We start from the raw sequence: 25,945 nt of genomic DNA on the forward strand, positions 1-25,945 counted from the left end.
TCAGTAACAGAAGATAAATTCATTTATACTGCCAGTTCAGAGTGAACTGTGTGGAGGCAGTGAATGAACTCATGGGCCCTTGAACACAGATGACTGGAGAGCAGGGGCATCGACTCCCAGGAGGATGCTGAAGGGGATGCTGGTGCCAAAGAGGAAAGCACTGGACACATCCCCTCACCCAGCTGAAAGACCCAGATGCTGCAATTCTCCTCTTCCTCCCACAACACCACTTTCCCCTCTCCATTAGGGCCTTCCCCTCAACCATACTACCTCTAATAATTCCCCTAGCTCTCTGGAACCACATTCCCTGGGCTACCACTCTCTCTCCTCATTTACAACCAAATTCCGCAAAGGGCTGCCTGAATACCACAGACGTTCTCTCTGATTCTTCTCCTCCCATTCTAGCTCTAGCTTGGCCCCTGGCCACTCTAGCTTTCCACTCCACCACCGCACCAAACTGCTCTATAGTTATGACTGATGATGAAATCTATGTTACTAAATCCAGTGGTTCTTCTCCCTCCTTCCCCTGGATCCACCAGCAGCACTTGATGGTCGTCCTTCATATCTCCTCCCAAATAACATTTTCTTCACTTGGATTCCAGAATACTACATTTTTCTGGTTTTCCTCCTACCTCTAACAATTCCTTCAGTCTCCTTTGCTGGTTTCTCCTCATCTCCCTCCTCAACACCTTGACCCCTAAGTAGTGAACCCAGTCTTCCTTTAAATAGTGACTTCAGTCTTTAGACTTCTCATTGTCTACACTCTCTTCCCAGTCTACACTCTCATTCAGTCTCATCGCTTTAAATACTCTCTATAAACTAACAACCCCCAAAATGACATCTCTGGCCCTCATCCATCCTCTGTGTTGTAGTCTTCCATATCCAACAGCCTAATGGATGCTGTAAACATGTCCAATAGCAAACTCCTGACCTTCACCAACATCTACTCCTCCTAGTCTCCCCACCTTAATAAATGGCAGCTCTATCCTTAGAGTTTTCAACAAAGAGGAAATATAAATATCCAATAAACATACAAAAAGATGCTCAACCTTACCTAATCAGGAAGATAAAATTAAAACAAGGAGATACCATTTCATACTCAGGAGATTTGCAAAAATTGTAAAGTCTTATGATCCCCATGTGTTTATAAGAAAGCAGAAAAAGAAAATTTCTCAGCTGAGGAAAATTCCTCCCCAAAAACCCATGAAGCAGAAGAAAACTCTAACTTTATACCCCAAACAAAATTAAATATACCCCAAAGCATTTAAGATTTAAAAAAAAAAACCCTCAGCTTGAATCAGAAATTTAAAAACTAAGAATGGAAACAGACCAAAAAAACAGAGAAAAATGACAGGAAAAAAATGAATTAAAGTCTGAGAAAAAGACTAAATTATCTCAGAAGTGAAGGATACATTACAAGGTGCCCAAGGGAAAATAAGTTCAAATGAAATGATGTAGCCACTTTAGAAACAGTTTGCAGTTCCTTAAAAAATTAAACACAGAGTTACCATATGACCCAGCAACCCTAGTCCTAGGTATATACTTTAAAGAAATTAAAATATATGTTCACATAAAAACTTGTACACAAGTGTTCATGATAGCATTATTCATAATAGCCAAAATGTAGAAACAACTCAAATGTTCATTGAGAGACGAATGAACAAATGTGGTCTAGCTATACAACAGTGTATTATTTGGCCATAAAAATGAATAAAGTACTGACACCCAGTCAAACAGGGACGAACCTTGAAATCATTATGCAAAGGGAAAAAAGCAGTCACAGAAGACCATATATTATATATTCTAGTTACATGAAAATTCCAGAATAGGCAAATCTATAGAAACAGAAAGTAGACTGGTGGTAGCCCAGTGTGGTGTTGCAGGGGTGGGCGCCGGAGGGAATGGGCACATGGCTTCTGTTTGGGGTGATGAATGTGTACTAAAACTAGACTGTGATGATGGTCGTACAACTCTGTGAATATATTAAAAAAAACACTGAATTGTAGGCTTTTAAATGGGCGAATTGTGTGATACGTTAACTATATCTCAGCAAAGTTGTTACAAAAAAAATCAAATGACAGAAATTCCATACTAAGCACGAACTCAGCATTTACAAATATAAAGAATTGTCTAGGAAAGCCTTCGTAACAAAGGAGCCACACTTGCAGCACAGAACTTGACCAAGTTAGAGCCCGGAGAACAAGAGGGAGACCAGCAGATCAGAGGAAGCCAGACCTCAGGAGAGCAAAGCATGGCTTATTCTCTCGATCACAGGGCTAGGTGCCATCACCAGTCTGCATTAGGGAGGAGCTGGCAGTGCATACAGAACCCCACAGTTGCCTATCATTATTCTACTTTGATTTCACATATACAATCTATTTCTCTGACACACACAAAAGAGGTTACATAAATAAACAGGGGAGTAAGGGCATTTAAAAAGTTGTTAGTACAAAGGTTAACCATTAGCAAAAAATAAAAACCTTCCTAAATACCTCCCAACTTTCTAAAACAAAAGAGCAAAAACTATACTTCATAGCAAAAAGAAACAGCAAACAAACAAAATACATATAATTATAAAATATTATGATAGGCCAAACATATCAGCCCTAATAATAAACGTGAATGGGCTTAACTCACCAAAATAAAAAAGTTTAATTTGGCTCACAAAACAAAACTCAAGGAGTTGTATGAAAGATACACCTAAAACAAAGTGACTGTGAAAGGTTAAAAATAAAAGGATGGCCACTGGCCAGGCAAATGGAAACAAAAAGAGAGCAGGGGTGGCAAACCTGGAATTAGGCAAAGCAGAATTCATGCCCCAAAGCATTCATCATGCCAAAGAAAGACACTTTTTAATGCTAAAAGTCACAATCCTCAATGAAGAGAGAATAAAAATATACATATTTACATGAATATAACATAGCAACCACCTTTATGAAATAAAAACTACAAGAGATGCAAGGAGACATAGAAACACTAAAAGGAGACTCCAGTATACCACTCTCAGTGGCATAGTAGACAGATCAGGTAAACCAAAAATAAGGAGACAGAAGACCTAAATACCATAATCAACAATTCTTAAGGATATTTATCAAACTCTACACTCTGATACTAGAGAATACATATTCTTCTGAAGTGCCCACACCATATTCACCAAAAATAATCATATATTGGTCACAAAGAAAACATCAGTAACCTCCATAAAATAGGAATATTATAAACATACTCTCTGATCATAATCCAATAAAACTAGAAATCACTAATAAAAACTAAAAACACAAAGACCTTTCCACCTAGAAATTTTAAAACCCCTATTAAACAATTCCTGGGTAGTCTAATATAGATTTTTAAAGAAATAATGACAATAAAAGCACTACATATCAGATTCCATGGAATGCATTTAAAGCAGTGATCAAAGGAAAATCCACTGCACTAAACATACTTATCAATAAACATGAAAGACTAAAAATAAATGAATTTATTTCCAAGGTAAAAAAGCCTAAAAAATAAAAAAGTAAACCAAATACAAGCACAAGGAAGGAAATAATAAAGATAAAAATAGAGGAAGAGAATAGAAAATTAGATCTAAGTAATAATTCAAAATTCTACTTTTTGGAAAAATTAAAATGGATAAACCACTAAACAATGTATATACCCTGACTAAGGAAAAAGACAGAGCACAAATACACAAAATAAGAAAGAGCAAAGGGGAGATAACCATTGAAATAGAAGAAAAATTTAAAATCATAAGAGATTACTTTGTAGCCCTCTAGCCAATAAATTTGAAAGCCCAGATGAAAGGGATAATTTACTACAAAAATAGAGATTGCTAAAACTGACCATATTAAAAAGTTTAAACAGACCAATTTCAATAGAAGAAACAGAGAAAGTTATTAAGGAAACATTCCATGAAAAAGCATCAGGCCCAGGTAGCTTCACAGGGGGAATTCTACCAAACCTTCAAACATCAGACTGCCTCAATGCTCTGTAAATTATTCCAGAGCTGGTATATCAGAGAAGGATCAAGCCTACAAGAACATACACCTTTCAAGGAAGATGAACCAGTCAAGGAGACTGAGAAGAAACATCCTCTGAAGAAGAAGGGAATCCTGGAGCACGGAAGGGTGTTTCAAGAAAGGAGACTCTGATGGCAAAAGCTGCATAGAGATCCAATAAAAGGAATGAAAACTGTGAATACATGGCTTGAGGACTAAATGGAAGGTAAGGAAGCTTAGAAGCCAATTACTAACAACCCTTTCTAACATTGTGGCTGGAAGGGGAGGAGGGAAACTGGGTTGCAACTGGGTGACAGGGGTCTAGGGAGGAGGTTTCAAAATGGAAGCAACTCGAGCAGGTTTACAGTTGATGAGGAGAAACTATGTCGAATGGCATTGGGGATATAATGTAAAATGAAAGTCACAGTAGGGATAAGTCTAGATCCAATTAGTTCAATGTATCCTTTAATTCTTTCATATCAACTCCAAATTATGTAGTTAATTTCTCCCAATATTCCACATTTACATATTACCTTCTTCAGTGGTCCAAAGTGAATTTTTACCAGCAGCCATATTTTATGCTGATTGCTAGGGGCAAGGCAAACAAAGTTGGAAGAGATCTAGTTTCTTTACTGGATAAACTCAGTCTTCAGTGGATAAGAATCACCAGTACTTCCTAGCTCACTAAGCGTCTTAGAAATACTATCTCATTTAATCCTCACAAGCCTTGGAGGAAGCTGAAATTACCTCCATTTCAAAGGTGAAGAAACCCAGCCTCAAAAAGGTTAACCAACCTGCCCCAAGAGAAGGACGTAAAACCAGAATCCAGGTTTTCGGACTCCAATACTAACACTTCCCCACCTTGCAACTCCTACCTTCAACAAGATGACTCCGAAGAGACTGCCTGGTCATTTGCACAGATGCTCAGTCAGCAGAACTGGACTTTAGCGCACTTGAGAATAGTTGACATCCTGCATCACAGCTAAAATTGTCATCTAAATTTGGAAAGCAGCTTTTATGCCCTCTAGCTGCCTGGACATTCTGTAGCCTGTAGGGCACAAAGACTATGTTTTATTTATCATGATCCCAAGGACTGTGTTTTATTTAGCTTTTTATCTGTCTCCACAGCTTTATATATAGATAGTGCTTTTAAATATTTTTTCCTTGAACATTTGTAGATCCATTCATTCACCTAATTTCGTAACTCTGATATCATTTTGAATATAATCTAGGGCAGCAGTATAAAACTTCAAATTTAAGGAGCGAAAGAGTGAAGGTAAAGGGTATCAAAGAAGAGTTTTTTTAATTCACAAATTTACATAAAAAATCAAGATGCTTTTCTAGTCTGAAATTTTTACAAGATGGCAATAATTAGCAATGAGACAAAGTCTGTTTAAATGTACTATCCATAAATGTTTCATTTGACCCTTACCACCATCCTGTAAGAAAGGTAAGGCAAATGCACTATAATCTCTAACTCAGAGTTGAGGAAACAGTCCCTTAGAAAAGCTAAGTGAGTTGTACAGGGTAATCAAATATACCAGAATTCAAGGAAGTCTTGACTTGAAACAAATCTCTTCACTTTATAATGTCTTTGCTTCACCTAGATAACCCTTCTTTACTAAGGTAAACTAGAAGATGAGAAACCGAACTGCCATCAAATTATAAGAAAAAAAAGCGACAGCTACAGAAGGATACCTGTATATGGTTGGAGAACATAAATGGCCCCAAAATGTTCCTACAGAAATCCTTTAAATGTTGCCTTTTGCTAGGGTGTGGAAAAGGACCCTCACAGATTGTTGGTGGGAGTGCAAAACAGCATATCCTTTCCAGAGGGAAATTGAGCAATTCACATAAAAAAACCCAACAATTTTATCATTTAGGAATGTATACTAAGGAAATAATGATGGGTGTGCAGATTTTACATTTCTCCAACAATGTGTTTAAGTAGTGAAAAACTGGGAATAATCAACTAAATAAATTACTGCAGCCATATAATGGCATGCTATCTAGTCAGAAAAAAAATGGTTACCAAAGAAAATCCTCTTTAGAAAAATTCATGCATTCATCTCTGCATAGAAGACTGGAGGTGTTATCCTCAGTGTAACCATATTCACAATGATTACTTGAATGGGGAAAGTTTATCTTCTTCATTTTGGTTTTACGTATTTTAGAAATTTTATGTATCAATGTGCTACCAAATCCGTCTCTCTACAAATGTTTCCAATCAGACGTTTTAAAGGCTTCTGGGGGAGGGTGTGAAAGAGCAAGGCTTTCAAAAGAACATTTTAGTAGCCATTTTCAAAAATACCATTAAAAAATAAAGCATTATTATTAAAACATCATTGAAAAGTAAAGCACTCATCACCAATCCACACCAAAACCTTTTCTTCTCAAATTCCAGTCTTTCGTTCCTACCAGTTCCCGTTCCGAAAACGTTAAAAAGGCTGCCTGGCCAGAAGTCTTGAGCGACCTTCCTCCTGATTTTTACCTGCAGTTTTTACTTGGTTCCAGAAAAAGAAAAACCACCACCTAAGAGGCAGTTCGAAAAGCACTTTGGTAGGAAAATCTTTGGGAGGGTAAATTTCTCTCCCATTTCTTCTCCTCCCGACCTACCGACAGGACAATCCTGACAGTGACCGGCCCAGTTTCCTTATACACCCTAGAGAAGCACAGGAGATGCGCCAATTTTCGGTATACGTTTCTAAAATGACAAGTTTCACTTGGCAATGCAGGATAAAGAGCAGCCTTCACCGCTCATTCTGGCCGTTACCGGAGGAAAACGCCGCTGCGCGGCAGGAGAGCCTTGGGAGAAGGACAAAGCGGGGGCTCCTCGGCTCAGGTCCCGCAGGCGACGCGTCCGGGGCCGCCCCTGGGAAATGGGCACCGTCCCTGGACACCGCCCCCTCCCCTCCCCCGTTCCCATGACAGACGCTCTGAATCGCCAGGGCCGCAGCCTGCCCAACGATGGGCGAGGATGAGGGCCGCGGCAGCAGGTGCCCGGGTCGCCGCGTCTAAAATCAGGCACCGGCCCAGTGGCCGGAGGCAGTGGCAGGGCAACGGTCCCCCGGGATTCCGGGCTGGGCCGCCGCATCCTCCCCGCAGCCCCACCCGCCACCCCAAGAACCGCCCCTCCCGGGCGACGGACACGCCCTCCCCACGGGCCGGGGCCTCCTCGCCCCGCCCGCCCCCCAGGGCCGCTCACCCGGCCGGGAAGTCTCCGCAACTGCCGCCGCCGCCGCCGCCGCCGCCGCCGCTGGCCCCTCGGGCCTCGCCCCTCAACTGCCGCCGCCTCCCACGGCCGCGGCACCAAGGCTACCTCAGCTGGGCCGCGGGACCCGGAACCACTTCCTTCCGGAACCGCCTTGCCCCACCCCCCGCTCTGGTCCCGCCCACTGTCTGCTGCCTCGTGCAGAGCCTGCTCTCCCGCGGACCTCTGCTCTCAACTCTTTCCCAGCGAGGGTTGCCCCGCCCGGCCGGCTCGGGCCAGAGAGCCTGCGCCCTCTACCGGCTGTTCCCACCTCTGCCGTTCTGTCCAGTGCGCATGCGCTGTCTGCCGCCCACCCGCCTGGAAGAATGTACTGGTCGTACCGATCCGTGGATCCTGGGGGTTAAGGGTCAAGGGCCGGAGCTTGGTCCCGTGGGCCTTCCAGCATTGTGCAGATGAGCGGAGCAGATAAGCCTCGGCCTTCTGGCCCTGGCTTGGCTCTCAAAAGCCCTTCCAGGGCCAGCCCACCTGAACCTGTACCACTGTGGCCTCTCTCCTGCCTATTCAGTCTCTAATCATTCCCCATGGCCTCAAACCAAGCTTCTACCCGGAAAACAAAACCTCCCCTCTGGACCTCCCAAACAGGTTTGTGGTGCCAACATCTTTCCGCCATGCAATTCAAAATACTTACTCATTTTTGTCCACTCTCTTGATTTCTCTCCTCCCATACTCCATCCAGCACCCCAAAGGTGGTATGTCCTCACTCTTGGAGCTTTCTCACTTGACACTTTGACATTCTTTTTACCCCTTGCAAGATTTCTCTTTCAGGGTCCACCCCATCTGGACCCTTGTCACTGTCGTCTACCTACTGCATTCGTTTTCCTTCTCCATCTGAATTACTGCCATCATCCTGATGAATCCAACACCCATGACTAAACCATGTTTCCTTGACTTCCTCAATCCAGATGACTTTCCCTCTATTCTACTTTATCCACCCATTTCCAAGCACCCATTCTAGAAAATCAAGACATCCATCACTTTGTACTGCTCCGTATCTAAAACCTTAGGTTTACAAATCCCATTTAGTTGGACTCAGGGTCCTTATCCTTGCAGTCCTCTTTCCCTTAGTCCCAAAATACTTGTTCTTCAAAAACCACAGAGCTCTCACATCCTCTGAACCTTCTACCTGACTACAGCTCATGGTCTTTGACTTCGACCACTCTTGAAAGCAGAGCCCCTTGAATTGCCCTTTGACATAACCTAACATCGAACTGCCATCCTGAAACATTCCAGTTATCTGCATTTTCCATGCCTACATCTGTGTTTCCAAGCACTGCTAGGGAAGAAAAAGCCACACAACTATAACAGAATTAAACCACTGAAAACTGATGGACACCCACTGCAGTGGAGAGCCTCATTGCCTCTTAGGAATCCTTTTATGTGACATTTCTCACTTCCAATAATTGCTGTTACTAACCCTTAGCACTCTCTTTAAGCCCCGTACCAATGATCATTTCTCTCTCTTCTCACATGATTTTGCTTCCTGTTTTGCAGAGAATTCCTCAGCACAGTATATACAGTCTTTCATTACCTGGTTCACACTGACCTCTCTAGCCTCTCTCCTCCTGTACTCAATGCTCTGGCTATTGCTGAAATGTTTGCTGTTTAAAATGAATACTGCTTTTGCTTCCACTCCATTGCCCCTTCTGTCTAGCTAAAAGGTGTGAGACCTTTTTATCTGCATATATATGCTTCAGTTCAGGAAGGTTTTCTTCCATTCTACCTTCCAGAGTGGTTTCTGCTCCAGTTGTTCTGATCTCTCTTTTAGGAAGAGCAATTATTTGTGGTAGTTCTCTGTTTTAGCATTTTCATCTCTCTACCCCTTTTCAACATTCTGGTAGCCTCAAATTTGCTTTCAGTATTACTGATAAGATCTCCCAAAGCATTATTTCTGCCTCTGTTTCGACTTGAATTCTATTATTGGGATTTTTTTGTTTGTTTCCTTCCATCATTTCCTCCCCACCCCCTCCCCTCTCCTCTTCCAAGTCATCCTATTGACTTCTCATCTCACCCTTTCAGTTCCTTATGAATTTCCATTCTGGTTTTATAGAAGGCCTATCTTCTTGCAAAAAGGTGCTAAACTGGTCAACCCTATATGCTGCTTGTGTGGACAGAGATGTTAAATAGTTTGTGCAAGGTCTCATAGCTTTTGGTGTGTATATGAATGGCACACACACATACATATACAGAACAAGCTGAAGAGAAATGAAATATTATCTGCCTTTCCATTTATTTTATTTTTCCTTGGTTTTCATGCAAAGCCAAATCTGCTGCAGAATGCCAAGTATGCTTAGCATAAGGATTCTGTATTAATAAGAATAAATTATGCTAGGATAACAATCCCCAAATCTCAGCGGCTCATAACCACAGATGTTTACTTTTGACTTATACTTCAGGTTCATCATGGGTCAGCTTTGGTTCTTCTCTCTGGGACCCAGGGTGAAGAAATTGACCCTGAGACATTACTGGTGGCATATGAGAAAAAAAGGAGCAAGAGCGGGATGATGCATTGAATCTTAAAGCTTCTCCTTCAAAACTGAATCAGCAGTTCTGGGGGTGGGGTCCAGCACAGTTTCAACAAGCCCTCCAGGGGATTCTGAAACAGGCTTAAATTTGAGACCCACTTCCCTATGGCTTATTTTCCCTAAAAACCAGTAGATGGACATAGAGGCTTCATAAAATACAGAGTAGTTTTTAAACTACTAATTCTTAAGCCAGAAAAAAAGCACCAAATTTAAAAAGAGAGAGAGAATCAGGCTTTGATACAGACTTAGACCAAGGGCCTACTGTCATTGTCACTTTTTGGAGGGACACTGCTTCTGGGGAAACCTGCCAGCTGCCCTGACCTGTACCTCCAGCAGTCCCTCTGTATAGCTTTCTTTTTTAAATGCTGATGTGAGAATAAGATAATTAGGAAGAAGTAGGACAAATAGCTTTCTCATCCCTTGACAATGCTGTTGACCCAGATTTTCCTCATAGTTTTCGTCTAGATAGTTTGTATTGTGCTGGTCATGGCTTCAGCATCGACACGAGTCCTTATAACCCGGGACTGACAGAACCAGGTGAGTTTTCTCTTTTCTGAACTCTGACTTTGGTTGTGTTGCTTAATAATGTTAATGAAATTTGATGTATCATGCTTAGCTGGCCCTGATTCCTCCTCTTTTTCTTCCATCCCATGATATAGGCACTTTTTTGTGGATGCTGTCCTTTCTTTACCTCTACTTTTTAAAGGGCTTTGTCAACTGTGGAGCACAAACAGAAACGATTTATATTGTTTGGAAGAAAATGTTTTTAGACAGGCTTATGTTGCAGATTCCTTTTTTGTTCATTCTAGTCACTGCCTTTATGTCTGTTTACCTACTGAGATGGGGGACAAATTCCTAAACAAGATTTGGTAGCTGCGACCAGCCCTCTGGTCCCATAAATTATTTCTGATGAACTCTTTTGTAATGTAGTATGTGAAGTGGCTTGGCCCTGGTTCTGAAAGTCATACAGCATTTGTGGTTTTAAAACAATGTGTCACAACTCAGCAATTATTTTGAAAAAGAAAAGATTGGATTGATGTGAACTACTTACATTGATGCAAGGCCAAAAGGAATGGTGAGGTGAGGTTTAAAACAGTTGTCTTGCAAAATAATTTTTTAAAGTCTATTATTCTCCTTACTTAAATCTTTAGTGTTCCTTCTGAAGCTCTTCCCTCAAATCCTTGATAGATTCAGTTCACGTATCTTTTCCTCCCATAAGCAGTCTGAGTTCATGTCCCGGCACAACCCAGACACCAGTTTAAAAGTCATTAAGCTCTCAAACATTTCATTTGCCTGATAAATTTGCTTTGTTTAACTCTATATTAGGTACCCCACAGCTTCTTCGTAATTTTTCACACTGGTTCTCACTCTCCCTTAGACTGGTAGGGCAAGAGAAGATAATGGACCCTGTGGTAGGTTTTATAAGAATACAATCAAAATATTTACTGCTTCTCTCTTCGCAGGCCCCCTACTGGAAAAGTGAAAATGACAAATGGGTCTCACGTTATATTTCCATCGGACAGCTCTAGTCTCAGTCAGAGACCACCAGCTAGCCACCAAATTACTTATGCTCTCCCTTACATAGTATAGCAAGATCCTTGGTAAGAAACAAACCAGACGGGGACTCTCCTTTCCAGCATTCCTTGCACCTAAGTGGGGCAATAGCTCTTGCCCATGAAATATGAGTGGAAATATGTGCGCCTTAGAGGCCAAGGTGGTTGGGAAGCAGTGTGTCTTCTCTGTACTCTTTCCCTATTCTGTTAGCCTGAGGCAGAAAAACATGATAAAATTGGAAGATGAGGGAACTACAAGATGGAAGGAGCCGAGTGCCTGAATTCCCGCTCCAAGGAGAGTTGTAATAAGGCAAATCTGTTTTGGACTTCACATGAGGGAGAAAATGTTTCCGTTGTATGTGAGACATTCTGCATCTTGGTGGGGGCCGGGGCTGTTAGAGAAGCTAGCGTTACCTTCACTAATGCACATGATCATCTCCTTCCCTTTGGCTAGTGATCAGTTTATGGGTCAGTGTAAGACCTATACTGGCCAATGAGAAGCAGAAATCTGCTGGGAACTTCTGGGGAAGTTTCCTTTCTGATAGAAGGAGCGAGCAATACAAAGAGTAGCCGGCTACTAACTGTTTCACACCTTTGACACAGTGGCGTTGAGGATGGGATGCTAGTGCCATAGCAACCTTCCTAAGAGCCAAGAAACTTGAAGAAGTGCTGCCCCAGAATCCTGATGTCATTGAGCTGTCTTGGAGCTTCTTATGTGTTATGTGTGAGTAATACCCTTAATACTGAAGCCACTTGCTCTTGTGTGGAGTGAAACCATCCCAACTGGTATACTTATTCTCAATTTTTTAAAAATCAGTCAACAAAGATTTATGATGGGGCTACTCTGTGACAGGTGGCATTCTAAGTGCTGAGGATCCAAAGCCAACACAAAACCTAGGATCCTTGAGACTGCCATCTCGTGATGGAATGTGGGTCTGGCAGAAAGACATGTAGATCAGAGGTCATGGATTTTCATCCAGAGCTTTCTTCAGTAAAATCTGATTCACTCACAGATATTTACTGAACACTTGTGTTAGGTGGTGGGAACATGGCAGTCCTGCTTTCAGGAGGCTTACAGTGAGGGAGAGAGACATTCTTCAAAGGACCGCACAAGTAAATGTCTCATCACAAACGGTAATAATACGAAAATGCAGAACGCAGACCTGACCTCATCACCCATCACAATCTCAAATAATAACTTCTTAAATTATTTGTCCACTGTCTTCCTCCCCTGCTGAATTATGGGCTCCAGGAGGGTGGGGACAGTATCTGGCTTCGTTCTCTGCTCCATCCCTATCCTTAGCAAACACTTGGCACAGAGTATGGAGTAGGGATTCATACCTAACTGCTTAATAAATGAGCATCTATGATATTGGTTTCCCCCTGGATGAGGAAAAAAATTTACCAACCGTCTGTGCCCCCAGATGGAGGATGTCAGTATTCTGCTGGCCTGAGCAATAGAAAGATAGAGCAAATGCCCTGCGCAGAAGATTCTTAGGGATTTGCAAAGTCAGCAACAACTTCTGGTGAGGGAAGCTGGATGAGAACAATGGGGACACTTGCAAAGATCGCTGGGGGATGTGGAGACTGGCAAGAGCCTCTCAGGGGCTGGGTCTGTGCGATGTCCCAGGCAGTAACTTTGCAGTGTCGGGGGCCAGGGCAAGCACAGGCTGCAAAGCAAACCTTGGGTGTGGAGCCCAGCTGTGCACTTCCTGGCTGGACATGACCTTGGACTTCACCTGTCTTGGCCTTCGTGGTAAAATGAGCATGGCAACACAGGACTTATCTCAGAAAGCCCTTCTTAAGGTTAAGAGAGAGACTGCATAAAGTCCTTAGCACAATGCCTGGCTGGCCCCGGTCCGGTTCCCCAGGAACAGACTCCGAGACCAGCTAGTGCGCAGGAAGTGCCTGGGGAGTGCTGGGGGCGGGATGCGGGCACGGGGGTCAGGGAGGGGGCAAGGGAAGCAGCAGCGAGAACTTGTGTTGCTGTGCTTCTCAGCAAAGGCTTCCAGTGAACCCACAGGGAGCCCTGAAGATGGGACAGCCCTTCTGGAGTTGTCCTACCTTGAGGCAAGGGTCTTCAGACACCCGAATCCTCCAGTCAGGATCCCGCTTATCCACTGGCTGCCTGATGGCATTTAACCTTGGTGAGGCAGCCTCCTTCAGTCAAGAGCAATTCTTGGAGAAGAACTCCACCAGCAGCCTCAGCAACTGTACCTCCAGCATCTGGAAGGACAAATACCTCAGTCCTAAAGGGGAGGGCCATCCAGGGGGCACACCACGACATCTGGGACACTGGCACTGACTATGAACCTTTCAGGCCGTTAGAGTAGCTGTTTCAACTTTCCCGAAGCCTGCTGAGGACTTAAGTCTTCCTCATTGTCCAAGTCGAACTTCCCAAAGGTTCAAAGCATAACTGGGACATAAATACAGCAGCCCAGGCCCCTAGCCCACTCCACAGCTCAGATGCCATACAGACCTCATTTTATCCTTCTTTCTCCGAACTGCTGCTGTATGTGGTGTTCCCATACATATGAATTAAATTTGATTTTTTCCTATTAATCTGTCTCATGTCAATTTAATTCTTAGATGAGCCAAAAGAACCTAGAAGGATAGAGGTTAAGTTTTCTTCCTCTGCAACAGTGCTTCACTCATTAAGGAGCAGGAAGACAAGGCTGGATGGAGGGAGGACATGGAACCGATTATTCTGTGCACTCGGATGTAGGTGTATGCATGGCAATACACACACACACACACACACACACACACTGAGTGGGGAGAAGAATGCTGGAATGAGATGGCAAAGTGAGACACGAAATTGCGTAGTGCCCTATGCATAACCTTTGGAGTTAGCTTTTCTATAGAATAAAAGTCATCTGCAACTTTCTACCTACTGGTGAATAACTCCAGAGACTAGGTCCCCATTCACAGCACATGGGCAGTCATATGAGGCTACAGTCCCTGAGATTCAGGGGCCCCTCGGGCTGCCTTGTTGAGACATGCTCACAGGAAAGGCACAGTTATCTTTTGGCTTTATTCCCATGTTCTGGGTAATTTCTTACCATCAATGAACCCTGAGTCCCTCATACCAGTCATCAGGCTGTCACTGTACAGGGGTGGTCCCTGAGAACCCTTCTGAGGGCAGGTTCACTGAGCAAATGGAATTCATTCTTCCCTCCCAGTGATACCACTAAGATTCAGTTTGTCCTAGAACAACCTTAGAGACCCACTGTGGGGGCTGCATTCAACCCACAAGCTCTGCAAACACCTACCGTGCAGGACCCACACCTCCCTCGCTAACACTCCTTTGCTGACAACTTTCTGGTTGTTTCAAAGAGAAGCATGCGCACACCGCTAGGGAAGTGTGATTAAAAGACAAGTACAGCCACCAGAGCGCTGCTGGCACTAATTCAAAAAATAAGTTACTCTACACAACAGTTTAATTCCTTGGGACTCTGCTCCTTGCATTTTGCTTTTCAAGTGAGCTGAGACGGGAAAGCCTGCCTTAATACTTCCTTGGAAAAGTCCAGAAGGCTGGCCGCTTAGACCTTTCCCCTAATGCCAACCACCCCTCGGGGCCAGCTGGAAGAATTCAACTTGGGCATTTCCTAACTGTGCCCAGCTCTCACCTCCTTACCACCAAGCTAAAGGCAGGCTCTCACCGCTCCGCGTCTCTAGTCGGCCTAAAAGGCCCGTGCTGGGCATCTGATGAGTAAGCCCATGTTTGGCATTATAGATTTAACACTTATGCACAGAGAATGTGAAACAACGTACAGCAGCCCACGCGAAGTGAGTTAGATAAACGTCACCCTAGTTGGGCCGGCTGGAAACTCGGGTGGTGGGGACTGGTGTAGGGAATGCTGTTTTCAAACCCCATGTTCCTGCTTCCAGATGCAATGGGAACTGGGACTAACTGGGAAAGCCAAGGTCTGCTGCTGGTGAGTAGACAGATGGGGAAGGAACCCTTGCAAAAGCACACTCAGATGAAAATATTCTAGAATTAGACAGTGGTGACGGTTACATGACTTTGTGAATAAATCAAAGACAGCTGTTTACTTTAAAAGGAAGGCATTTTTATGGTATGTGAACAGTAGCTCAGCAGTTTTTTTTAATAAAAGCATACTCAGAGCTTGGCTTCTCCACAGCTAGTTCTGGCCCTTCTCAGCTGTAAGCACCTGCTCTAGCAAAACACTTTGGCTCTCAGGGGCGGGGCAGCCTGTCAACTCCCCTGGGGACACCAAAGCTGGGGCCCCAGGGTCAAGCCCGGCTCTGCCAAGTTCCAGCTGTTGGATAAGTAACCCTCTCCGACCTACCTCACAGCCCGGTCATGTCTTGAGACTGTTGCTGAGTCCAAACTCGTTCTGCTCGCCGCACGACAGGCCAATAAATTGGGAGACGAGGTGTTGGGGCAAGGAATAGTGACTTTATTCAGAAAGCCGGCAGACCAAGAGGATGACAGACTAATGTCTTGGAGAACCATCCTGCTCTAGTCAGAATACAGGCTCCTTTTATACAAAAAGCCAAGGGAGGGGGTGTGGTTGGTTGTTGCAAACTTCTAGCTGCAGGCATTCTTTGTTCTTGCAGCTGTCCACGTGGGCCAGGTCATGGTGTCCCTGTAAACTTCTAACAAAACAAAAGGTTATTCTCTATTTTGCAACTTGCCATCTCCATGTAAGTGCAGAAGTGCTAACATCCTTAAAGGTCAGAGCCCTGAGAATAGGCTCTCCTGTATATTTCAGGCTAAAGGCAACCCTTTTTTTTCAAAAAGTGCAGAGCTAGCAAGACTAAGCCTAGAAAGCAGGGCACAGTGGTTAAAACTAAAGGAACAGATCCAATATAGAGTCAGATTTGTTCTCCTCTATTAAAGGACCACTTCGCGTCCAGCAGGAACTCAGGACGAGCTGGCTGTTAAGGTCCCCTCCCTACAGAAGCTTAAAACCACAGGGAGCAGAGGCTGCCACTTTCTGCCTCCTGAGATCCGGTGTACTCTGGGGAGGGGGAGGCATCAGTCAAGAGCTTTAGAGGTTGGTGCCAAGCCTTGTGTCTAAATTTTTCCCCGACTTAAACCATAATTGGCACCCACACCTTGGACCCCACTCCTGTCTTTATCATCTCCTCACTGACTCCTGTGTCCTTATCTCCACCCCACTAGAGGTGCTAAACTCAGGTGACCCTCAGGAGACACTAAACCATGTGCTCTCTCTCTCTCCAGGAACAAATGGTCCACTCTGGCTCCATCATGCATTAAATTCTTATGTCTCTTGGGTATGCCACCAATCTCTATTTCTATTTCAAATTCTATTTCTCTAGCAGACTACACTGTGTTAATGATGGATGTCTTATATATTTGTAAGTTTCTCATATTTGTGTTGTCTTCCATGTACTGTACAATTATATTTTCAAGTTGCAAAACAAATCCCATTGACTGGAACTTCATTTAATTTACACAAACGTGAGGGTCACATACTAGTCTTCATATGCGCAGCTTTTCCCACTTGGGGACATGGCGTGTCTTTCCATTTATGTGTATTCTAATGTCCCCTGGTCAGGTTTTAGATAAAGCCTGTTGGGATCCGTTTCTTGCTTATTGTTAATACGTAAGAAAACTATTGGTTTTTCTTCATTCAGTAGTTGGCTCCCCTGTGAAATTATCCTGCGTTTTCCAGTTGTTTCTTTTGGGTTCCCCATAAAAAGACTATCTGTAAAGTCTTCTATTTTCTAATGTTGCTAAGAGTTCTCGCTCCATTTGCTTACATACCTGTGCTTTCTGAATGACGCTGGAGAGTGGGTATGGAGGCCCCCTGTGCTGCGCTCCCATGTGGTATAGCTCTAGAAACAAGCTAGTTCTTTACATTTGGTTTCCAAGTGTAAAAAAAGGTTTATAAAAGCATTTGACTAATACGAAACCTGTACATACTAAGAAAAATTTACCATGTTCACAAAGCAGAAATTTCTCTTAGGAGTGACTGGCCACTACTGTGACCCTCTGGCCAGAGCTGATGATAATAGAAGCTACTGGTAATGCCACTGTCAAAAGCCAGCACACAGAAAGAGTTAGGATGTCAGCTGAGCTGGGGAGGGCTGCTTTGACTGGCCCCTCGGCTTTGGAGATGGCAGCCCAGAAGTTACCACAAGGGATCCAATGTCCCCTTTCCAGTCCTGGCCCCCGGCTCCTGGCCTTGACTGGTACTGTCTCCCAGGCTGTATGTAGGAAAGCCATGATTTAGACTCAAAAAAAGGAAAAGAAAGTTGCTGTGGGTTTCAGCTTACTGGAAAATAGGGGTCGCCACTCCCATTATAATTGTGTTTAAAATGCCAGATTGCTCTGTGGAATGTTTTTGTAGATTACATTAAGGTTAACTGCATCTTAGCTAGCTAGAAATCCCTTGCATCGATGGTATGAAAGTACAGCAACTTCACTATACTTAGAAGGTCATGATGTCCAGGGACAGCTCATCACTGAGGCTTATTTCCACTGTTGGTTTCACTTGGAACTGACAATAGAGGAATTTTAATGAGTTTGACAGAGTAAGGACACCCACACAGGATTTTGGGGGTTTTTTCCAAATAGGTTTTTAAAAATCTAGTATCTGGTTTGGTTTCAGCACATTTTTTTCATTGAGCCTACAGAAACAAACAACACAATAGCACGCCATCAGACTCTTCAACGAAAATGTATTTCCCGGTGAACGCAATGTACACATCATGCAAATGAGGCATCACCACGATCACAATGGTGCTGTGAGGTACAACAAATCACAACAAAACAGACATTAAGCGAAACAGGGCTGTAAGAAAGATGGTGAAGCATTTTTTGGAAAGTCAGACCATGCTATCATTTTCTGTGTGCTTGTCATAAAAGGAATTTTCCCCGATATTCATCAAGATCAATGGCACTGGATTACTGGAGCCATATATTTTATTTGGTATATACACGTACACAAACATACACAGTGTCCGTAACTAACACAGTCTTAAAACTGTAGCTGGTTTTAAAAGCACATGAACAAGCTTACTATTGACACTTCTTTACATCTCCTGGTTGCAAACCTCAGTCAGAATTGTGGATCTTTCGAAACTCTTTATCGTACAAGACAAAGAAAAGGTTTCAAAGAAGAAAAGGTTACTTTAATCTGAAAGTCACATTTCACCACAAGAAATCAAATAAGAAAACACATTATTATATGGCATAAGACGTGTGGAGTATACATTCTAGTGTCATTTGTACCCCGTTCCAGATGTTTTTACATTCAAGTCTGTTGAAGTGACATACTGGGTCCAGTTCATGGCCCCCTTGCTTCAGAGCACTACGATTTTCATTTGTGCCTGGTTTTATTAGAGTTGAGCCAATAAACAAACAAAAGCCTCAAGATTCAAGGAAAAAAACAACAGCAGCAACATGAAAACCAACCACCTGTGCAGGAGATGCACAACTCATTCAGTCCAGAAGCCACTCGAAGGTTTGGAGTAACTACAGCTCGGAGGTTTCAAGGTGCAATACGAAAAGGTCCTTGCTAGAGTCAGGCGCCCATGTCTAGAAGAATATGCCTAAGAGAGCAGACAGCACTCCACACTGTTTAAAGGCTTCCTTCCACAACCAGACTTACTCCACTAGCCGCCCAAGGAGTAATGAATGTGGAGCAACACATTTTGCAGGTGGCTAAGCTTAATAATAAAAAGCAGCTTCTGGAGAGTAACTTCCAACAAAGAAACCCCAGAGATGGGGGGAACCCTCCAGAATTTCTTCTCCTTCTAAACACAGACAGGGAGATATGCAGCCCAAGTTCAGAATTGCTTAAGTAGAGTCTGGGTACATGTCTAGACTATTTACAAGAAAAGAGATCTAAACATTTATATGCTCCAACTTTGGGAAGAAGAATGGTTATAAGGTGAATTTCCAAGCCAAGGTCACTCGGGTACTGAGCGGGTCACTATGATGACGGGGCAGTACAGGGAGCACTGTATCAGCAGCCGAAGCTCATAAATAGAACCGTTAACATGAAACTCTGCTAAAGCCCGACAAGGCCAACATCTCAAGGTTCTACCAAGAGTGGCCTGTGTTTGACACACTAACTAGGAATACGGTTACATATCGATTTAATAATTGGTATTCAGAGGTTAAAGACGACAGAAGCTTCTTCAGAGGGCCGGCAGCTCATATTTGACTACCAGCAGCTTCACGGGTTCTCCAAACACCACCTGTGTCAATTCAAAAACAAACCCAGGTAAGACCAATGAAGAGACAGTATATTTTGCAGTTTGCAGCATCTACTCTCTCTCACTTAGAGCCTTACGGAGTGTGGGATGTTCTACCTCTTGGTAACTGCATTTTTCTTGGCTTGCAGTGTCTCTCAACACAAGCACTACAGCATTTTGTGTAGGGCTATTCTTTTGGCGGGGAGGAGGGTACATTTTCTTTGTGTGGGACTGTCCTAAAACCCGCAGGATGCTTAATGTCACAAGCTTTGCTTTCCAAATGCCAGTACTGCCTCCAGCCCTTATGACAACAAACCCCCTGACACATTTCCAAACACATTTTCAGTGGGGGTGGTACCATCCCTGGTTAAGAAAAATTTGATAACTAGACTATATGACAAATGAAAATATACAAGCAGTGTGAGTACAATTGTTTGGCCAAGATTTATTTTTGGACAGGGATTTGCACTCCTTTTAGTTAGAGATACAGGAACTAGATTTGAGGAGTCATGAATACTCTCCGAAGTTTTGTGGATCTTCTGGTCCTTAGTTGATAGTGAGGTCAGTGAACTGAAGGGTTCAAGGTATGTTAACAACAAAAGAAATCTTTTACTAAATATTAAGCAATATAACTGTCAGGGAAATAGAATGCTCAGGTGATTTTTAAGTGTCCAAGAAGGCAGCTACTCTTCCAAACCAGGGATATGGTTTCTTCTAAAAACTACCTGCCACACATTCCCTCTCATGTGTGAAAGGACAACTGCTTCCCCAAGAGCCAAGGGAAGCAAATGCTAAAATGCACTGTCTACAGCCAAACAGCTGAGGCCAGGTAGAACTTTGTATAGAACACTGTGACCTCGGCCACGTGGCCTCCCCAACCTGTTTCCTCATTTGAGAAGCAGAAAGGTTGGACTAAATCCTCTTAGTTACAGAAGTTTCATTATAAGAGTGGAATATCATAAAAAATAAGGCGACTGAGAAAATGCTGAGAAAAACTCTTTAAGAGTCTAAAATGGGAGAAGCAACTGGAATTAAGTTATGAAAGGATTTGATGATCGATTCCATGTTCTCAGCATTCAAAAAAAGGCCTCCAACTGAAGTAAACCCAATATGAGGCGTGTAGAACTAAGTACATACAAATCCAAGGTGTTTATAACCCCAAGATATAACTTACTCAAATGAGAAGAGCTTCTAGAAACACTCTGGCAAGAAAAAAAGGCCAAAGGTGGGGAACAAAAGCTTCAGGGCACAAACTTCAGTTTTTCCTCCCTCACTCCCTCAGGTGTGATCTGAGAGCAGGCATTTGCTTTGTAAGGATTCAGAAAAGGTCAGAAGAACAGCAAGTTATCTGGCTCAACACTCCCCAGTGTATATGAGTGCTCTTAGACGGAATGTGGGAGGTCAGTGAGTAAAAACTAGGGGACAAATTTGTTTTATTAATACTACCCTGCACCACTATTACAGCATTCTCCCTCTGTCTCTAAGAAAAGTCACTACTTGAGACAGATGGTGGATCCAACTTTCAGCCAGTGCTTCTACACACCCCCGGACAGCAGGGGCGGGCCTGGTGGGCTGTGGTGCTGGAGGCTCTCTTTTGAAGGATTTACTTGAAATCCATCGCAATTTTTGCATGTGCTACAGTCTATACCATGTATTCAATTTTTTGTTTGCATTTTTAAAATAAAATTGACCTTCCAGGAGGCTGAGTGATGTTTATCCTATCTTCACAAACCCCAGCTGGAGAGTTACAGACTCAGACTATCATCAAAACACTGTACCTTTCATTAAAGAGATGTTGTATTTGTCAACAGAAGGAGTTCAGAGTATTTTCTTGGCCAGGACTGTTAAATCCTTCGATCAGGTTTTTGTTACAGTCATCCAGGCTGAGATTTTCACTGGATCTCTTGGGGAAAATGGGGGGGCCAGTGAAATCTAAGAGATCTTGAAGTGCTCGGGCATTACCAGTTCCATTTTGGTCCAGAGATACCCCAGGAATCATTTCACTCACTGGTGAAAATTCTGGGATAGAGATAAGCTCTTCCTTCGAAACAGGACTGGAGGGAGGGGAAGGGAGAGAGAGGGAAAGAGGTAGAGATGGAGAGATAGAGAGACAGACACAACTATTAATTCTACTTGTACTATTTTGTTAGACTACTCTTCTTTTCTAAAGAAGATGGATTGAGAGCCAGAGCTTGTGTGTAACCCACCGTAAAAGACACACTTTAGTTCCAGTCTGGGACACTGAGAGAAATGGGGCCCCCGTGGATGAGCACAAGGAAGTGGACCGAGCAGGGCGGTGAAGGCCAAGCTCACGCCGCCCACAGGAAAGAGGAAAATAAAAACCGTAGGCACCAGCGCGCTACTACAGAGAAGCCAAGCACTTCTGAAATCCTCAAAATGGGAAACCCAAAAAGAAAGCCAAGGCTGGAAGTTCAAAGCGAGCCGAGGAGGGGATCCCGTGGACCCGGGCACTGCCCCTCTCCAGTGGCACCGCCTGGGCTGCCTCCCTGCACTGTGAGAAAGGGGCCGAGCACCTCTCCCCACCGGGGCGGCGCGCCACCGAGGCCCCGCCGCCCACCTGGCCTCGCTCCCTCTCTAAAGCCGGGCTTCCGCTCCCCCACCCCGGACTGATCCTGCTCCTGCCAAGGGCCTGGTTTTCCCTCCGCTCGCCAGAGCTGGTAGGAGGACTTTCCACAGCCTCCTGTCAACCAAAGGCCTAGTTCGGATGAGTGCTGGGCTGGGATCTGAGGTCCTGTCACCAGGAGTCTCTTTTAACAGCCAGAGTACCCCTGCTGCCAGGTTTGCCTGTTTTCGCTCTTCCTCTATGAGAGCTGAGAGAAGAATCTAGAAAAACCAGTTGAAATGCAGAAGCGCAGAAGATCTGTCTCCCTCACACTGAGCCTCTTGAAGGCGAAGCAGCTGACCTAACACCACTTCTGGTGGCTGGAGCCTGGGCAGACTGCTTCACCAGTACCAATGCCCACCCCGCCTCTCCCTTGCCCACCTCTACTCCCTGCTTTAAACAGCAGATCGCAGGGAGGGCGGAATGCCACCACAAGCTTGGGTGCTGCCCCCGGGGTCACCACTCCCAAATGCCGAGGTGGACATAGGAAGAACACTGCACACAAAAAGCTCCTTCGCTCCCTTGAACCCTGGTCAGTGCCAGGTCTCGTCCCCTCCTGGCACCCAGAGGCTTAAGAAATAGGCACAGCTGCTTCAACGTGGGGGTGGGGGTGTGTGTGATCCTTGAAGATGCCTCAGCAGTCCCCCCGAGGGCAGAGTGGCACCAGTCAGGGGAAGCCTGCCCTGACAGTGGCCAGCGGTGCGAGCGAGGCCAGGGCTGAGGCCTGGCTATCAGGCTGTGCAGGACTCGCTCTGCTGGTGACAGGGTGGCTGGACGCTGGGTTTTCACATATGTGGCTCAAGGCCAGGGTGTACAAGCTGCCAGATTTACCATCAGTGTGCCCTGGGATGGAGCCCCACCCCACCCCCTACCCACAGTCCAAGGCTGAGAATTCACAGCCAAGCAGAGGAGGGTAAGTTCTGGCAGGCTGCCATTCCCTCCCGTCACAGAGAGCTGCCCGCACCCAGCTGCCCTGCCCAGGCTCTCCGTTCCAGCGCCTCTGCCCCAACCCCAGGATAACTGAGCTCTCCTTTTGTCCAGGATGAATTGGCCAGATGACGTTATCCACAAACACAGCAGGTTAAGAATTCCTTAAGTTTTTAGGATCTGAAAGCAAACTAATTAGTTCCTTTATCAAGTCTCCAATGACAAGTTTACTTACACACAAGACACTGGACACAGTGGGTGGGCCCTTGAGGTGGCGCACCCAGATCCCCTTTACCTGTGGCTGTGCCCATCCCCCAGCTGCACAGGGCTGGCTGCTAAGGACTTAAGAGCTGGCCCCCTTTCTCTGGACAGTCGCCTTTGGCTGACAGGAGCATCCCCCACCCTGGGTGCTCCACAATCAATGACCTACAAGCACAGTGGCCTGAGGCCGCCTCCCTCACCTCAGTCAAACCCCTCCCTGTGGAAATTCACCTTCCAGAGCTCCAGGGGACCGGCTGAGACAGCATCCTTGCTTAGTGACTTCCCCTGCCCAGTCCTGCTTCCCTCCCTCCCTTTTCTCCTAAGAGCTCTCTCCTGATGAATCCCGTGCCCTGGACTCCCTGTCCCAGGCTCTGCTTCTAGCAACCTGACCCGAGGCACTGATACTATACCACTGTCAGCTTTCCTGAACACAAGCACACCTACGTGAGGTGTGTAAAAAGATCTGGGTGTGTAAAAGATGAAGAAATCAACCAAGAGGTAGTGGAGGTGTCTGGGGAAGAAACGAGGCTCAAATGCATAAAGCAATGGACTTACCTCACATCCATAGATTGAACTTCTTCAGTTGAATCATCCAGACTGTTTGATTTCCCATCAAGGGCATCCAGATGAACAAGCCCACCAACTGGTTTAAGTTCATTAGCGAAAACATCTCGAGGGAAAGTTTCTGGGACAGCACATTCCACACCATTAACTTCCTGGCAGGTGTTCAATCCATTGATTTCTGATGGAGAACACAAAATCATTCTGTCAACCATAAAATACTCCAAACAATGAAATAATGGGAAATATCTACTGAGGCAGTTAATCCTCTGCTTTACCACTAATGCAACATCTTTTGCAAAAAGAACCCCAAGTAGTCGCCTTCACACAGGGGAAGAGAAGACAAACGACATCATCAGTGTCTGGGTAGGGCTTGTGGCCCACCCAGCAGGTGTGCGGCCACATGCTGTACACATTCCCAGGCTCCTGAGCCTCAAGGCAAAAGGGAAATGTGAAGAGTGATTCTGAGACAGATGTGCCTTTTCTGCCTCTGGCTGCCACAAGGAGTTTTAAGTACATGTGACAGAAAAGAGCTGGAAGGCAGACAAACCCACCGTAGAACAGTAGAGACAATTCTTCACAGAACCTGACCAGCAGTTCAGCTCCCTGGAAAGCAGCCTGGGCCAGCAGATGGCCTGGCTCCTGCACTGGGATTATGAGCATAATTGAACCCAGTGGTTTCCAAATGGACCTGATGGACCTGTGCTGGAGACGGAGATCCCACCAGGGGAGGGAAACTGCACAGGACCCTTTCAGTCATAACGCTCTTAGGACCCATGGGGCCGGACCTCTGCTGGACGCGCTACAAGCCCTCACCTGCTGAAAAGAAAAACCTAAGAATCACACCTCACACTTACCGATTTTGTTGGGGACAAGTGGTTTTGTCTTGTTTTCCACACACACAGCAGGCTGAAGCTCTACTTTTGGGTCTTCTCTCTGAAAACAAAAACAAATAGAGGGAAGGCTGACTTTATATAGACAGACAAGTGCTTCTGAAAAGCATCAGAGAATGTTTGGAACTACATTGGGCCAACTGCTTGTTCCATGGTAATTCTTTGAATCTTCTGAGTTTATTACAAATCAGCTGTATTTCCCTTATTAATACGCCAGCATTCTCTTTTTCATCTGTGGATTACTGTGTTTCTCTCTGCACCCCCACACCTATTTCTCTGAGGACATTTTTTGTTATCACCCCATCTCTGGAACTCCTCTCTTAGACCCCTTCCTTTCAGGCACCTACAGCCTCCTTAATCTAGACAGAAACAAAGCAGGAAGAGCCCATTTTTTCCGTCTAATCCTCTCTGAAACGTACGATCTCACTGAATGTATCCCACCATGTGAAGGCCTACCTTCACTTCTGGAGACACATCACTCTTCCTTGTTCTCTTCATAATTTCATCTATTCTCTGAGAACCAAAAAGAACGAGGTAAGAGGACTACAAGACTAAAACCATTTATAAGTAGCTAGGTCTATATGCAATGTCACATTTCTCAGAAAACTCATAAAACAGAAATGTCAGCAGAAGCTAATGAGTACAGAAAGGTCTTCCATTAGTTTTGCAGATGAACACCTCTGCCCTACAAAGAAGGTCAAATGCTTGAGAAGTAAACTAGTAAGTATATAGATTCAACATTCAACTTATATCCGATCTTTCTCTTTCCTCTCCTTAGGTTACCTAGAAATCAACAGCTCACCACCTGCCACTCGAGAGGACCACCCTACAGAAAGCCAGGCTGAGGTGAAGCAGGGGAGACCACAGACTGGACACCTTAAGAAAGGACCTTATTATCAGCCTCCTCAAGCCCAACTTTACCCATCATCACATTAAATGTAAATAGCCTAAACACCTCAATTAAAAGACAAAAAATTTCAAACCAGATTAAAGTAACAAATCCTGACTATATGCTGTTTACAAGAGACACACTCATAAGGACACACAGGTTCAAAGTAAAAAGATCTATCTTGCAGACACTAATCATAAAAAGGCTGACAAAGTAGACATGTAAACAACCTAAATGTCCACTGACAGATGACT

The 25,945-nt window shown here is 44.5% G+C and overlaps 2 protein-coding genes across 17 annotated transcripts in view; both read right to left on the reverse strand.

The window, feature by feature from the left end:
- BCLAF3 (BCLAF1 and THRAP3 family member 3) overlaps positions 1-15,820 on the reverse strand; it is a 57,904-nt gene extending 42,084 nt beyond the window's left edge. For 5 of the 6 annotated variants that reach the window (XM_072955995.1, XM_031673288.2, XM_072955993.1 and 2 more), the window contains exons 1-3: positions 15,655-15,820; positions 13,406-13,567; positions 4,871-5,043 (exon numbers count right to left, since the gene is read on the reverse strand). The gene's annotated coding sequence lies outside the window, so the exon portion shown is untranslated. Of the gene's footprint in view, positions 1-4,870; positions 5,044-7,200; positions 7,355-13,405; positions 13,568-15,654 lie in introns of those variants that run through there. The other variant, XM_072955991.1, reaches the window with a different exon arrangement.
- A 2,179-nt stretch (positions 15,821-17,999) lies between these two features.
- The window catches only part of MAP7D2 (MAP7 domain containing 2), a 91,280-nt gene continuing 83,334 nt past the window's right edge, over positions 18,000-25,945 (reverse strand). For 9 of the 11 annotated variants that reach the window (XM_031673293.2, XM_031673292.2, XM_072955804.1 and 6 more), the window contains 5 exons: positions 25,259-25,315; positions 24,767-24,845; positions 23,904-24,090; positions 21,316-21,591; positions 18,000-19,540 (listed from right to left, as the gene is read on the reverse strand). In XM_031673293.2, the coding sequence (XP_031529153.1) occupies positions 21,342-21,591; positions 23,904-24,090; positions 24,767-24,845; positions 25,259-25,315 (573 nt within the window). In that variant the 3' untranslated portion in view covers positions 18,000-19,540; positions 21,316-21,341. The remainder of the gene's footprint in view (positions 19,541-21,315; positions 21,592-23,903; positions 24,091-24,766; positions 24,846-25,258; positions 25,316-25,945) is intronic. The other 2 variants (XM_072955800.1, XM_072955809.1) reach the window with 2 other exon arrangements.

Source organism: Vicugna pacos, chromosome X (assembly GCF_048564905.1).
Source record: "Vicugna pacos chromosome X, VicPac4, whole genome shotgun sequence".
Lineage (NCBI taxonomy): Eukaryota > Metazoa > Chordata > Mammalia > Artiodactyla > Camelidae > Vicugna > Vicugna pacos.